Raw genomic sequence first — 17531 nt, 5'->3', positions numbered from 1 at the left:
AGGAGAGATTTCACTGGAAGAGGTTATATTTAAAGTCTAGCAGTATTTCCAGGCTTAAATTTTTTAATATCTTTGTTAAGTTCATCCATTTTACATCTCACCAATTTCCCATCACATTAAATATGACCAAAAAGAAAAACATTCAAATAATATTTTGTGCTGAAGGGTATTCCTTCTGCTTTCCCCTGCTGTGAAGTATGTGATTGTAATGCTTGCAGAGCTCACAAAGACCCGATTTCCTTTTGGTTCCAAAGGCTTGAGGCCCTGGGAAGTCTGTAATACGGTCAGCAGGATCTCAAAGAAGGTGCTTTTAAGATGCACAAGACTTACCTGGCCAGATTCCAAGTATAAATCACCATAAGAACATTTCCTGAACTAAATGATCATGGGTATCAGATGGGCTGACTTCAGAATGCTGCCTTATTTCTCTTAGCCAAGGCTTTAATTGCTAGGTATCATGTGCCTAAACCTCACAAGAAATGGAATATACCCAACGGAGGATCAAGAAGGCCTAGAGTCCTCCTCTTAATTATCCCCTTCCCTATCTCTGGTGTTCAAAAGAATCAAAACCAAAGAACCATACTGGCAGGGAGGCAGCAGAGAGAGTGTAAAAGCACAAGCTGGGAGAAAAGACCCGTAGGCTCTGAAACCAGGCTCTGGCACTCACCAGCGGCACCATCTCAGTCTTGTTACCAAACTCCTATAGGTTTTTACTTCATCATCTGTCCAACAAGGATACCTCCCTGTGTTACAATGAGGTTAAAATTAATGGGCAAGGGCACACTGGAATATTTAAAACCAGTAAGCCAACTGTAAGATATTACTGGCTGCCAGATTCAGACATTAGAGTAAAATTTAGACTCCGTCCATGGCTCCTAAGCCCCAGCATGGTCTGGACCCTCCTCTCCCACCTCCCCTTCTACCACTGCATTGCAGCCCCCTGCTCACTTTGCTGTCCCCCAGCTACCCCAAGGGCAGGAGGAGGATCAGATTTGTGCTGCTTGATGCTCCTCTTGCCTGGAATTCCCTGTTACTGGGTCTTTTGTGTGGCTGGCTCTTTGTCAACTGTCTAGGCCTCAGCTCAAATGTTATCTCTTCAGTAAGGTCTTCCCTGGCATCCCTAGTTAATGCTGGCCTCCACCTCCTCTTAAGTTATTCTCTATTAGTAAAATATCCTGATTTGTCTTCTTTCTCTGGAAATTATCCTATACATTCATTCATTGCCAGTTGTCTGTCTTTCTCTCACGTAAACTTTGCAATCTTAGGGACCATCTACTTTGTTCACTGCTATGTTCCTACTGCTGAGAAGAGTCCCTTGCCTGTGGTAAATGAGCAATAATGATTGACAAAATGCAATCTACTCAACTGTAAAATTAGAGATCATGAGTCACCCACCATGAGTCACTATTTCTCTAAGACCTAGCAAGGTTCCTGGCACATCAGAAGTGTTCAATAAATGTTAGCTAATTGAATGAATATCTTCAAAATTATTTTTTGGAAACACTGTTCTATCTTTGAGAGCATCAGTCTCGAAAGTTAAATAATATGCTCCTAAACATGTCATTAAAAGAGATGATCCAAAAAAAAAAAAAAGAGATGCTCCAACCCTGAAAAGCATATGACTTCTGAGGTAAATAAAGTCCAGACAAGGTGATAATACTAGCAACAGAATGTAGGCACAAAGACAAAAACAACACACACACACACCCACCCAAGAAGAAGAAAATAAAAACACTCATTTCTTCAGGATGGACTTTGGAATCTCAAGTACATGAAGCAATTTCAATACCCATCTTTTGGTTCAGACTAAACTAGGGCACAATAAAAAAGTGAGTTTTATGACCCCATGTTTATTAAAACATCTGAAAGTAAAGAGTTGGTAATTATTCCAAACATCCTAAATCTGTCTAAAGATAGACAGAAAAACTTCCCAAAGTAGGACTTTTGCATTAATAACAAATCTATTTAGGGCTCAAAACTGTCTTCTGCATATCCAAAAATTAATAAATCAATCCAATATAAAGCCTTTACAGGGAAACTTATTTTGGTACCACCCAGTAATGTCTCCAGAATTAAGCTCATGTCAGGATTTCCATAATCAACTACAGTCTTCCAGCATCTAAAAGTAAGCTATGACAGATTGCTCAGGGGAAAGAAACTGACAATAAATGTTGGTGCCATTTTGCCTTAAAAACCACTTGAGGTTGAACCATTTGAAGGTCAACTTTGAAGCCATAAAAATGGAGGAAGGAGTCTAAGGACTTCGTAATCCTCCAAGAAGTTATCCACATTTGCTTTGCTAACAAAAGGAAGAACTCAATCAAAGAAAAAATTTTGAAAGGAGAGGGACAGATTAGTAGCATTAACCTGTCAGACCATGGTCCTAATGGTCCCTAGACAATTAGGTTAGAAGAAAGCAAAGGCAGTGAACCTTTTCTTCACAAATATGTTAGAGGGATCATACAGTTTACTGAGCAGGAGAATGTAAGAAATCCTCTCCTGGAAAAGTAAATCCAAGAATATTTCTTTTTTTTTTTTTCCCAAGAATATTTCTTATTGACGGTTATCAAAAACATCAACTTACATGCGAAGTACAGTACACTATTAAATCCTATGCACACACACACACACACACACACACACACACACACACACATACACACATACACAGAGAGATCTTTCAATCAGATTGATGGAGCCAAGCATCAAGGTCCAGAAATATAATTTGTGACCATATCTGTGTGACCGAGTCCAGGTGAGTAATAACCCCTTCACTCGCTGACACACTCCTTACAGACATGTGTCACAAAAAAATTTAAAAGCTCTACACATTTTTTTCACTGTCCTTCTGGGAGAAATACAGATATAACATCTTCCACTAACCACTTGATGTAAAACACAAATCATCTAAGGGTAAGTAGATAATGGCAAGTGTTAATTCTCCATTTTAAACTGATTAAGCTGTTATCATGATATAACACAAAGCAAAACCTTGAACTTTGGTTCCAGCTCCAACTCCTGGTGCCAAGTTTTGATGAAAACATCTTAGGCACTGTCAAGGCTGTGAAATTCAATACTGAAAACAAAGAACTTCAGAATGTTAAGACATCCATCAAATACGCTTGCTCTCTCATTCACTCACCCAACCCAGGCAGCAGCTATGACAAGGTCACCGGGGAGTACCTTTGATTTTCCTTACCTGGCACATGCCAAAGCCACGAGGGCAGCAGCAGCATTTTCTTTTTGCTTATGTGGGATATGTCGGCCTGTGTCAGAAGTCTCCTCTAGCCAGGAGCACAGCAAAGTTTCAATTCCATTGAGACAGTCAGCAGGCTCCTTGGTCAGGCTCAAAGGCTGGCAGTCGCGAAGGCAGTTCAATAGCACCTCAGCAGTGATGTTACAGAGAGAGGGGTCTGTTCTACTCTGGGACTGAATAAGGGGGAAGACCAGCAGGAGCCCCATCCTCGATGTGAAGGGAGCTTGCTCGGGTTGCTGCAACAAGCCCTGGCGTTTGAGCAAGGCCAAAGTTTCTTCATCACCTGAACTCTCCCTTTCATGCTGTTCTTCCAAGGCCAGCTGGCGCTGGGCATTCCACAGTCCTCGCAAGGCATTCAGGCGGTATTCCAGCAGGCGGGCATACGCGTTGCTCTGATTCCCACAAACAGAGCGTAGACGTTCTGCTAATTCCGTTGGGTTCTTGGTCTCAAATGTTAAAATCTAAGGAAAGAACCAGTAGAGAAGAAGTTGGTATGTATTGCTTCCACCACCACTCTCATCTATGATAAGAGTAAATCTATCCACTGGTATCTAAAAATGGCCCACATCATGGCAGCCTGGATGGAAGGGGAGTTTGTGGGAGAATGGATACTTGTATATATATAGCTGAGTTCCTTTGCTGTACACCTGAAACTATCACAACATTGTTAACTGGCAATACCCCAGTACAAAATTAAAGTTTAAAATTAAAATTTTAAAGTTGAAAGTTAAAAAAATGGTCCACATCAAAAAATCTTCTGTGACCAAATATGAAAATGTGTGCTATAAAGCCAGGCTGCTGACAGAGATTTTCTTTTCTTGGCATTTCTGCTAATGTTACTATTAAAAGTTAGAACCTGAATCATGAAAATAGTTAAATGTGGAAGCCAAAGTTAATTTGAATAACTTAGAAAGCTGAGGCATAAATATTTACTCAATCAATTTATAAATCTGTCTCTAACTTCTACTACCAATTAGATTGTCAATGAAAACAGAACAAGTTTCATCTTCAAAATCTAAAATACCTACTAATAAATGATTGCATATTATTCTCTCTGTTTGAGAAGCATTCCACTCTTACTACTGTTAATCCATTATTTCAATTGGTGGCATCGTAAATAGATTTACACAGTTCTCACTGATAGCAGAACCACCACTATTTTCTTTCCCAAAACACACAATTATCAGGAGACCTCCTTGAGATTTTCAGCAGCTGGGGAAATAATAAAACCTCAATCAACTAAGAAATAGATACTAAGATAAAGAATCAAACTAAACTTATGATGCAAAGAGTTTATACACGGAAGTTTGACTAAGTTAAGGTGAATAGACTGGTATAACCAACAAATAAAGGCAGGCACTCCTGAAGCAAGCATATTAAAATAGATTATCAGCCACTAGAGTGTCTGGTTCTCAGTAGACCAGGAGGACAGAGTGGGAACAGGCTTGGAACAAAACCAAAGAAAATTCTGTCAAGTCATTGGCACTGGCATTTTAAAGGGTCATAGGTCATTCTATTTCACTCATAAACTGCAAAATCCTTTTTTTTAACCTCAAATTTTGCCCTTAAATCCTGTAACTGACTAGCTTAGCTATACATGCAAGCCACTAAACTAAAAAAATGTTCAGTTTAAAAAGACATTCTAATTCAGAAAATTAACTACATGTGTATCTCATTTAACTGATTAAAAAAATTAGTCAACCCAGTTAAAAGCAACCAATTCAAACTTCAGTGCCAGTGTGTCAGATCAGAAATAATATCCAAATGCCATAACATTTCAACCAACAACTTGGCAATAAAAAAAAAATGAACTACTGATCCCCACAACCTCAGTGAATCTCAATGGCATTTTGTGAGTGAGAGAAATCAGTTTCAAAAGGTTCCGTCTGCATGATTCTATTTATTACTTTCTGGGGAAAAAATGTATAGTGATTTAAAAAACAGATCAATGGTTGCCAGAGGTTGGGATACACGCAGGGTGTGACTATTTAGGGACAGTATAAGAAGGTTCATGAAGACAAACTGTTCTATATCTTGGACAGCACTGGTGGTTACATGAATCTTACATGTGCTAAGTGGTTGCATGAATCAATACATGTGTTAAATGGTTACATGAATCAACATATGTGTTAAGAGTCATAGAACTGTACTTTCCCCCCAAAAAATGTCTACTTGATAATTTTTAAATAAAATTTTAAAAAGTTCTAACCAGGCAATAGTTGTATTCAACTAGGTATCATTAAGTAAAACTATATTGCAAACCATATTATTAAAAATAAGAACTAGGGACATTTCCATTTAGTTTTTATTAAAGAGTATCAAACAGATAATGATTATAATGTCCTTCACCATCAAGTCATACAAATTCAATCATCCCACCCTTTTGTCTAGATTCAAACACAAATTACACTTTTGATTATTTTTCACAAATGGTAGCAGATAAAATAACTACAAATTCCTACAGAAAGGATCACATTTCAGAGGCAACTATCTACCCTGAAGTAATAGTACCTAAGGAAGCTAGATTGCCTATTTTTTTTTTTAAGATCTCCCCTCAAAAAGTCAGTAACCAGCTTCCACCGTCATGGTCAACAAAGATACTTTTAATGTGAAAAACCACAGAATTTTAAATTTGGTCATCTCAAGTTATGAAGATCTAAACAAATTTTGTTACATTTTTAAAAAGCTTTCAATATTGATTTTGTGATTTCTACCCAGTACAACCCTTTGATACACAATGCATATGCACTCCAGATACATTTTTACTTATGCTACACTGAGCAGCTACTTATGTTATATGAAGCAACTCCTGAAAAATTCAATATAGGCTATTATTGGACAAAAGAATCAAACAACAATTCAGTATCATTCAGTTCAGTCGCTCAGTTGTGTCTGATTCTTTACGACCCAAGGACTGCAGTCCCTCAGGCTTCCCTGTCTATCACCAACTCCCAGAGCTTGCTCAAACTCATGTCCATCGAGTCGGTGATGCCATCCAACCATCTCATCCTCTGTCGTCCCCTTCATCTCCTGCCTTCAATCTTTCCCAGCATCAGGATCTTTTCTAATGAGTCAGTTCTTCACATCAGGTGGCCAAAGTATTGGAGCTTCAGCTTCAGCATCAGTCCTTCCAATGAATATTCAGGACTGCTTTCCTTTAGGATTGACTGATTTGATCTCCTTGCTGTCCAAGGGACTTTCCAGAGTCTTCTCTAAACACAGTTCAAAAGCATCAATTCTTTGGCATTTAGCTTTCTTTACAGTCCAACTCTCACATCCATACATGACTACTGGAAAAACTATAGCTTTGACTAGACAGGCCTTTGTCAGCAAAGTAATGTCTCTGCTTTTTAATATGCTGTCTAGGTTGGTCATAGCTTTCCTTCCAAGGAGGAAGCATCTTTTAAATTTCATGGTTGGAGTCACCATCTGCAGTGATTTTGGAGTCCAAGAAAATAAAGTCTGTCACTGTTTCCATTGTTTCCCGATCTGTTTGCCATGAAGTGATGGGACCAGATGCCATGATCTTAGTTTTTTGAATGTTGAGTTTTAAGCCAGCTTTTTCACTCACCTCCTTCACTTTCAAGAGGCTCTTTAGTTCCTCTTTGCTTTCTGCCATAAGGGTGGTGTCATCTGCATATCTGATGCTGATATTTCCCCATGCAATCTTGATTCCAGTTTGTGCTTCATCTAGCCTGGCATTTCACATGATGTACTCTGAATGTAAGTTAAATAAGCAAGGTGACAGTATACAGCCTTGATGTACTCCCTTCCCAGTTTGGAACCAGTCCATTGTTCCATGTATGGTTTTAACTGATGCTTCTTGGCCTGCATACAGATTTCTCAGGAGGCAATTAGGGGCTTCCTTGATAGCTCAGTCGGTAAAGAATCCGCCTGCAATGCAGGAGACCCCAGTTCAATTCCTGCTGGAGAAGGGATAGGCTACCCACTCCAGTATTCTCAGGCTTCCCTTGTGGCTCAGCTGGTAAAGAATCACCTGCAATGCGGGAGATCTGGGTTTGATCCATGGGTTGGGAAGATCCCCTAGAGAAGGGAAAGGCTACCCACTCCAGTATTCTGGCCTGGAGAAGTCCATGGGGTTGCAAAGAGTTGGACACAACCAAGCAACTTTCAATAAGGTGGTCTGGTATTCCCATCTCTTTAAGAATTTTCCATAGTTCGTTGTGATCCACACAGTCAAAGGCTTTTTAGCATATTCAATGAAATTGAAATAGATGTTTTTCTAGAATTCTCTTGCTTTATCTATGATCCAGTGGATGCTGCCAATTTGATCTCTGGTTCCTCTGCCTTTTCTAAAGTAACATTGCTGCTGCTGCTGCTGCTAAGACACTTCAGTTGTGTCCGACTCTGTGAGACCTCACAAATGGCAACCCACCAGGCTCCCCCGTCCCTGGGATTCTCCACGCAAGAACACTGGAGTGGGTTGCCATTTCCTCCTCCAATGCATAAAAGTGAAAGTGAAGTCGCTCAGTCGTGTCCGACTCTTAGCGACTCCATGGACTATAGCCCACCAGGCTCCTCCGTCCATGGGATTTTTCCAGGCAAGAGTACTGGAGTGGGCTGCTGTTGCCGTCTCCGAAAGTAACATTAAACTCAACTATTTACTTTTACTACTAAGTGCTTCTGAAATTTGTTCCTTCATGGTTCATAAAATGATGTATATGGCAGAATCTGAGGTTAACTTCAAATATTAAGATTATCTGAAAAAATACATACTACTGCGTTTTTCTGATGGTTCTATTTTTTACAAGCACTTTAGTTATATTTTTAGCATTCCACTTGAAAGACAAATACTCTGAAAGGATTTGAATTATAATTAACCAAATAATACATAATATACACACTTAAGTGACTGTTATGTTTATTGATTTAGCAGTATCTAAAGCACCCTATGCTTTCAGAAATCCATTAGGTTACTCAGCATTATCCATTTCAATGGCCTCTTATGAAAACTAAGAACTGTCTGATATGCTGCTGTTTTTAAGGATTCTAAAGTTCAAAAGTCATGGCCTAAAATCATTTTATAAAGAGAAAGAGATCATACCTTTGGGTTTTAGTGAGTCAGCTATGGAGGATCTTTTCTGGTACTTATGAATATTAAATAATTTGTCTCTGATGCTCATATAAAACCACTACTGTTAGTAAAGATCTTGATCAAGACCAAAATATCATTAGAAAATTAAATTTTTTTTAAAAAAGGAAAAAGGCTATTTGAGGAAAAAGGAAGATCCTTGACACCTTTAATCAGAAGACAGGTTTACTAACTGTACTTTGGTGACAATGCTGACGTCACCAAAGTATTAAGGGAATGACACTCAAAATATTAACTTAAAGTCTTAATGTAATTTTTTCATCATACATGACACATATGTTTTGAAGCTAAAAAACAATCATTCTGGAAAGTTAAGAGAAAGGAAGCAAAATATTCTTTACCAGCCATATCTAGCTTTGAACAAGACTCCAGTAGCGACAGAAGAGTTAGAGAGGACTGTATCATTTTAACCAACTTTTTTTTCATTTGGAAAACACAGAACATATACCTACCAGTCATGATGCTAAATATGGTAGGAATAATAAGCATATAGAGGCTTTTTGGGTAACAGAAAATATTATATATACACATTAGGAAATTAACTAGACTAATAAATCATTAGAAAAATCAAGATTAGGGAATGAACTACTATACTCTCCTAAATGTAAATCTCAATTTCCATCTACTTTGCTGTTCAGAATACTAGAGATGTAATCCTCTAAAAGGGTCAAGATGTAGCTAAAACATATATAATCTCCTACCTCTGAAAGAAACAGAAAGCACCCCATTTTCTAAGAATTTATCTGAAACATTCCAGAAATAAAAACACACAGAGAGATTTTCACTGCAGTCTTATCACAGTGGAGAAAGTAGAAGCAATCTCAAAATTCAGAAGTGTTCAATTAAATTATATCATAATGGAGTATTGTGGAATAAATTAAAAATAATTAAAACTATACAACAATAAAAAGCAGTATAAAAATTGTATATGCCCTATAATAAGGTAAAATGTACTTATTCAATTTTGAAATGTCATTAATATTTGAGGCAATATAAACAGGTGGGATTTTTCCTCTATTAAAAAAAAACTGTGATGACAAGTTAAATAGTTTATATTGAAGAAAAGTAGTCATAACTAGAGCTGGTATTTTACAGCAGCAAGCACTGTCTTTAATAACTCCTAGTCAAACAAATGGTAACTGATATATCAACATTTGGGGGATGTATCTGACAAAGCACAAGCATAAGGACCCCAGGGAGTGTTTTCTTTAAATCAATTCATTAGTCCCATCTATTGTACTTCAGCAGCAGTTTTTCTCACTGTAGGGCTCATTAGGTGGAAGACTGTGGTGGGATGGGGGAGACCACCACAGATGCTGAGAACTATCAGTGAACAGTAAAACTGTTCATTCTCCAAAAAGAAATGAGATTTAAAACTCAGGATCACGGAAGCTCCAAATAAATTATTACACTCCCTATTATGAATAAATTATTATACTCCCTAGTAAGGTTCATTAACTGATTCAATTCATTATGTGAACTTGTCAGCATTAAATGAATTTATACCTGAATTATTCCAAAGCAGATTGAACTGGCCCGACTTGCAACCCCAGGACAAAACTTTTCAGTAGAGTCAACAGAATACCAAAATTCTCTCAAATGTTAGAGTGAGTTTTTAAACCCTTTTACAGATTTTCCTACAATTTTTTTTACATTATGAAGATGGCAGTTATGGTCAAATTGAATTGCATCTGGCAACTCAAAGATCAGAAAGATTTCATGTGAACCAAGTAAATGAATCAAGAATGAAAGGATGGAACTCTATCTCTAATACAAAAGCCTAAATCAAAAGTGGATCCGTTATCAATTAAATTAGACCCTGAAGCTGCACAACCTTATTCAGTCTTGTATGTATGCAAACTCTCATCAGCATCTATTTTTTAAAATGATCTTAACTGATAACCACAATTAAATTTCACACTTTAATTCATGAGTTTTAGCCCTTAGCTTGGTGCCAAAACTAGGAATGGACTCTGCCTTGTTACCACGCTAATTAGCTTTGGCTCAGTTCTGGAACTCCAGTATCCAGTGATTTCTCCCAAATCGCTGGATAAACTGAGAACAGTTTTTATTGACAGCACAACTGTTAGAACTCTGAGGACTCCCATATGTAAGAAATCACTGTTCAAATTCTTTTTGCATAAAAGTTCCATCTTATCCTAATCCTTGCTTAGTTTTCATCTCTGTCATGTTCTATGACCAGGGTTCTATTTTGCCATCTCTCTGCTAATATGGCCTGAATGTCCTATACCACTAAGTTTAAATCCTACCTATCATTCAGAACTCAGCTCTACTCCACCATCAACTTTGAAATACACTTTTCTTCCTCTCACTTCCCCTTCTGAGAATAATCTTTTATTACTAGTTGCTTTATACGTTTTGTTGCTAAGTCATGTCCAATTCTTATGATCCCAGGGACTATAGCCCACCAGTCTCCTCTGTCCATGGGATTTCCCAGGCAGGAATACCGGAGTGGGTTGACATTTCCTTCTCCAGGGGATCTTCCTGACCCAGGGATCAAACCTGAGTCTCCTGCATTGCAGGCAGATTCTTTACCTACTGAGCCATTAGGGAAGTTCCAGATAACCTTTTGGTATTCCCATATCATCTAGAACATACCTCTATCAAAGGGTCAGATACCAACTCTAAGAGAAATTGTGCCTGCTATTTCAACAGATGTATCAAAGATTTGTTTTTTAATATTTATTTTTATTTATTTATTTGGCTGCAGCTGTGTGCAGGCAAGTGAGATCTTTAGCTGAGGCATGGGAACTCAGCTGCAGCATGTGGGATCTAGCTTCCTGACCAGGGATGGAACCCTGCATTGTGAGCATGGAGTCTTAACCATTGGGCAACAAGGGAAGTCTCTCAATGAATTTGTTTTTCTCCCTTTCAGCTCACTTCGGTCACTCAGTTGTGTCCGACTCTTTGTGACCCCATGAATCGCAACACACCAGGCCTCCCTGTCCATCACCAACTCCCAGAGTTCACTCAGACTCACGTCCATCGAATCGGTGATGCCATTCAGCCATCTCATCCTCTGTCATCCCCTTTTCCTCCTGCCCCCAATCCCTCCCAGCATCAGAGTCTTTTCCAATGAGTCAACTCTTTGCATGAGGTGGCCAAAGTATGGGAGCTTCAGCTTTAGCATCATTCCTTCCAAAGAACACCCAGGGCTGATCTCCTTTAGAATAGACTGGTTGGATCTCCTTGCAGTCCAAGGGACTCTCAAGAGTCTTCTCTAACACCACAGTTCAAAAGCATCAATTCTTTGGCACTCAGCTTTCTTCACAGTCCAACTCTCACATCCATACATGACCACTGGTAAAACCATAGTCTTGACTAGACAGACCTTTGTTGGCAAAGTAATGTCTCTGCTTTTCAATATGCTATCTAGGTTGGTCATAACTTTCCTTCCAAGGAGTAAGCGTCTTAATTTCATGGCTGCAATCACCATCTGCAGTGATTTTGGAGCCCCCCAAAATAAAGCCTGACACTGTTTCCACTGTTTCCCCATCTATTTCCCATAAAGTGATGGGACCAGGTGTCATGATCTTCGTTTTCTGAAGGTTCTCCCTTTATCACTTCATATTACTTTGTTTTTAAATTTTTAAACTTGTTTTAATTGGAGGATAATTGCTTTACAATGTCGTGTTGATTTCTGCTGTACAACAATGTGAATTAGCTATAACTATACATATATCCCTTCCCACCCCCATCCCAGCCTCAATGATTTGTTTTTAATAAATGATGTCCATGAAGGAAATGTAGTGAGTGGTATGTAGAGTGACTCTTCAAAGTTGATCTGAGGCATAGAGTCCAAATCTAAAAATTTCTCCATGTTACAAAATCATTTTTTTTCACCAAAGTATTGACAAAACCAATACAAATCATCCTTCTATGCTTAGTAATCAACAGAGTAAAATTCGGAGAAAGATGTAGAAATGAACTCTCAAAATGGTTTCAATGCTATTATAAATTTTATTTTTTTTCTATTTAAAGAAAAATGATAACTATGCAAAGACTAACTTTACTTGTTATTGCTTGAATTACATATTTAATGAAAAGACTATCATTGTGACATATTCACTAAATGCTTAGCATAAATATCTTAGTAAGAAAGCCACTGATGACAATTTAAAAATACAAAAATATAACAACTTATAAAAGGAAATTATGCAGCCCCCAAGATGTGTAACACACTCTACTATAACGTTATTTAAATCTGTACCCCTATTTTAACTGTGAACTCTGAAAGAAGGAACCATGTCTTACTCATACTTGTATCAGTGTCTGGCACATAAATGTTTGATAAATTAATGAATGAGAAGATACATAAATTCCAAGAATAATGCTCTTAGGATGTATAGCTGGTTCCCACTGTTACATCCAAGTAAACTTCCCTCACTTGGACTAATTATATTTCTGCCTTCTGGAGCAATGGAAAATAACTATTCCTCTTCCATGTAAGAATCTTCTAATTAGATGAAGAAAATATATGTGACAGAGGAGGGAACATGAGATATGCATTAGGGTAGTTGCTTTCAACCCTGGCTAAACATTGAGAACTGCCTTGACAGCTTTCACATAATATTTAATGGGCCCCACCCCAGCCCGATTAACTCAAAATATCTAGGCATTTGTTTTGCTTAACTCCAGAGGTGAATGAGATACACAGCCAAGATTACAAACCACTGAGTTAAGGAAACTAAGTTCTAGCTGAGCCTCTGCAAGTAATTCTCCACTTAGGCATTTTACTTAAATTCTCTCAGTCTGTGTTTCTATATTTATAGAAATGAGGGGTTTACACTGTTAAGATCAAAGGAAATCATGTACAGAGAGTGCTCTGAAAAACCTAAAATCTGATGGAACCCTGATCTAGAAGTGAGATCCAGAGATAAAGTTACAGGAAATTTAGAGGACAGAAAAAGACATGTTAAACTATACCAGGCAGGTACAATAAGCATAAACTCAGCAGTGGCCACAGGACTGGAAAAGGTCAGTTTTCATTCCAATCCTACAGAAGGGCAATGCCAAAGAATGTTTAAACTACCATACTATTGTGCTCATTTCACATGTGATAAGGTTATGCTCAAAAATCCTTCAAGTTAGGCTTCAGCAGTATGTGAATCGAGAGCTTCCAATATGCAAGCTGGGTTTAGAAAAGGCAGAAGAACCAGAGATCAAATTGCCAACATTCTTCAGATCATAGAGAAAGCAAGGGAATTCCAGAAAAACATCTACTTCACTGACTATGCTAAAGCCTTTGACTGTGTGGATCACAATGAACTGTGGAAAATTTTTCAAGAGATGCGAATACCAGACCACCTTACCTGTCTCCTGAGAAACCTTTATGCAAGACAAGAAGCAACAGTTAGAACCAGACATGGAACAACTGACTGGTTTCCGACTGGGAAAAGAGTACAACAAGGCTGTATATTGTCACTCTACTCATTTAACTTCTATGCAGAGTACATAATGAGAAATGCCAGGCTGGAGGAATCACAAGCTGGAATCAAGACTGCCAGCAGAAATATCAACAACCCCAGATATGCAGATGATACCACTCTAATGGCAGAAAGTGAAGAGGATCTAAAGAGCCTCTTGATGAGGATGAAAGAGGAGAGTGAAAAGGCCGGCTTAAAACTCAACATTAAAAAACTAAGACCATGGCATCCGGCCCCATCATATCACAGCAAACAGATGGGGGAAAAGTGGAAGCAGTGGCAGACTTTATTTTCTTGGGCTCCAAAACCACTGTGGACGGTGACTGCAGCCGCGAAATTAAAAGACACTGGCTCCTTGGAAGGAAAGCTATGACAAACTTAGCATACTAAAAAGCGGAGACATCACTTTGCCAACAAAGGTCCACATAGTCAAAGCTATGGTTTTTCCAGCAGTCATGTACGGATGTGAGTTGGACCATAAGAAATGCTAAGCACCGAAGAATTGATGCTTTCAAATTGTGGTGCTAGAGAAGACTCTTGGACACAGCAAGGAGATCAAACCAGTCAATCCTAAAGGAAATCAACCTTGAATATTCATTAGAAGGACTGGTGCTGAAGCTGAAGCTCCAATACTTTGGCCACCTGATGTGAAGAGCCAACTCATTGGAAAAGACTCTGATGCTGGGAAAAATTGAAAGCAAAAGGAGAAACGGGTGGCAGAGGATGAGATGGTTAGATAGCATCACGAACTTAATGGACAAGAATCTGAGCAAACTCCAGGAGACAGCAAAGGACAAGGAAGCCTGGCGTGCTGCAGCCCATGGGGTTGAAAACAGTCAGGCACAACTTAGCGACTCAACAATACCAAAGGAAACTCAACAGGACAAAGAACCAACTTTCGGCAAGGCAGAGGAAGGAAAAAAAAAAAGAGAAGTACCATGTAGTTCAGAAACATCAACCTGGGACTTCCCTTGTGGTCTAGTGGGTAAGACTCTATGTTCCCAGTGCAGGGGCCCAGGTGTGATTCCTGGTTGAGGAACTAGATCCCACACGCATGCTGCAACTATGAGTCCACATGCTACAACTAAGACCCAGCAAAGTCAAAATAAAATAAATATTTAAAAAAAATCAACCAATGTCATGCTGTGTCCTATTTATATCCTGATTCAAACAGCTTCCCTTGTAGCTCAGTCAGTAAAGACTCTGCCTGCAGTGCAGGAGACCCAGGTTTGATCCCTGGGTTAGGAAGATCCCCTGGAGAAGGAAATGGCAACCCACTCCAGTATCCTTGCCTGGAAAATCTCATGGACAGAGGAGCCTGGTGGACTGCAGTCCATGGGGTCACAAAGAGTCGGGCACGACTGAGCGACTAACACTAACTCAAACAATCAATCTTTTTAAAAATATTAGCACAATCATAAGACAACTAGAAATCCAAATGCTGCCTACATATTTAATTATATTTTAAAAAGTTAAAGATATGAAAGATTATGATTGTTTTTAAGGATTCCTCACCTCTTTAGATACATACAGAAATACTTATGGATAAAGTGATAGGATGTCATGTATTTACTTTAAAATAATATGGGAATAATATGAGAAAGAGAGAAAACAGGTGGCAGTATAGCTGAAAGAAGACTGGCTATGCGTTGAAAACTGGTAAAGTTGGTGATAGGTACCTAAGGGTTTGTTATGCAACTCCGTCTACTTTAACATTTGGGGATAATTGTCCAAATTTTTTTTATAAGAAAAGGGTTTTGGGAAAAAAAAAAAAAAGCTTGTCAAAACCAAAAGCTGAAGAGGTTATAAGAGCCCCACCATTGGGCACAATCAAGAAGAAACTAGATTTTATTCCAGTTCTTATAAATGGCAGGTAAGAATTTCCTCTCCCAATGGTAGGGTTCCATAATCTCAATTTGCCACTTAATTTTGCTAATAGAAACTTTTTCTTGGGCCTCTCAAAACTGTTACAAACAACTATGATTCACCCAGTTTCGTAAGTAAATATATCTGGTTAAATGTGTACCCTGAAGGAACCCAAAAGAAACAAATTAATCAAATGAGGATATATGTTTTAAAATTAGTTTTTAAACTGCCAAAAGCAATTCATCCCTAAGGTATTTACAATTATTGTTAGTATGGGCAATATGTTTATCATCAAACAATATAATTCATGAGACAAAGGAATGGTAACATTTTCTGAGATTGATGACTAAACATCTGTTCGCTCAAAATACATACAGAAATACACAATTTTATTGAGCAGATAGTTTATAATTACTGCCCACTGCCCATCCTTCACAAAATACTATTTTACCAATTTATGTTTAGCCAAAAAGATTTAACATGGGATAGAGTAAAAACAGAAACAAACCAAACAGAAACTAAAGGGCATGCCAACTCATGTAATGAATACCAAAGAATCAGTAGATATTTTTTTAAAGTTAAGTCCAGACAGCTTATATTTTAAAATATTTATTCATTTGGCTGTGCCAGGTCTTAGCAGTGGCACATGGGATCTTTAATTATCGTTTAGTTATGGTCTACGGGACCTAGTTTCCTGATCAGGGATCGAACTGGGGGCCCCCTGCATTGGGAACATGGAGTCTGAGCCTCTGGACCAAAATGAAAGTCCCCAATCACTAGATTATTTTCAAGAGAAAGAAGAGTGTGTAGAGAACATACTAAGTTCAGTGGTTAGGAGATAAGCCAAGAGAAATAATAGGTATAATACAGCGTCTATAGCATATTTATCAATTTAACCAAACCCCTTATCTTCTTTATTATAGTATTCAATATCAACATTTTTACGTTATTAGCATATTCAGTTTTTTGCTTGTTTTTGCATTCTAGACTAAAAATTTCAAAGTTTACACCAAATTTAATAGACTTGCTTAGAAAAATTTCTTATTGGTAAAATGCAAAAATACCTAAGTGCTGAGAAGAATGTCAAACAACAGGAATTGAGACACTTCTAGTGGAAACAGAAATTGGTACAAACACCTCAGAAAACAACTGGTACTGTCCAGTTAAAATGAAAATGCATTGTTTTAGTTCGCAGCAGCTGCTATAACAAATCATCATACTTAGTGGCTTAAAACAACAGATATTTATTTTCTTACAGTTCTGGAGGCCAGAAGTCCAAAATCAGTATCAGTGGGCCAAATTCAAGGTGTTGGCAGAGCCGAACTCCATCCAGAGGCTCGGGGAAACAGTGTGTCTCTTGGCTGCTTCACCTCTGGCTGCCGCTGGTGCCCTCAGCTGCGGCTCCATCACTTCAGTTTCTGTCTCTGTGATTACATGGTCTTCTCCACTTGTACTCTGAGGAATCTCCATCAGCCTTTCCTTTACTAAGGACACCTGTGATTGCATCCACGGTCCTCCTGATAATCTAGGATAATCTCCCCAGCTCAAGATCTTTAACTTAATCACATCTGCAAAGATCCTCTTTCCACACAAGATAACATTTACAGGTTCCAGGCATTAGGACCTGATATCTTTGGGAGCCATCCTTCAGCCTGCTCCATAGATACAGCCTAAATACAGCCATCCACTTCTGGGTAATTCCCTGCAGAAACTCTTGCACATGAACACCAGATGACAAGTACAAGAAGAGTCACAGAAATGTTGTTTACAGCCACAACAAAACTGGAAACCAGGCAAACATTCAGCAACAAAATGGATACGCTGTGATGTATTCATATAATTACACATC

At 38.4% G+C, this 17531-nt stretch overlaps 1 protein-coding gene across 1 annotated transcript in view; it reads right to left on the bottom strand.

The window, feature by feature from the left end:
- HECTD4 (HECT domain E3 ubiquitin protein ligase 4) overlaps positions 1–17531 on the bottom strand; it is a 166237-nt gene that overhangs the window by 111763 nt on the left and 36943 nt on the right. Inside the window, exon 2 of the mRNA XM_068989575.1 lies at positions 3200–3717. Coding sequence (XP_068845676.1) covers positions 3200–3717 — 518 coding nt within the window. The remainder of the gene's footprint in view (positions 1–3199; positions 3718–17531) is intronic.

This window comes from Capricornis sumatraensis, chromosome 17 (assembly GCF_032405125.1).
Source record: "Capricornis sumatraensis isolate serow.1 chromosome 17, serow.2, whole genome shotgun sequence".
In the NCBI taxonomy this organism is placed as follows: domain Eukaryota; kingdom Metazoa; phylum Chordata; class Mammalia; order Artiodactyla; family Bovidae; genus Capricornis; species Capricornis sumatraensis.
This window is presented reverse-complemented; position numbering and strand designations above follow the sequence as displayed.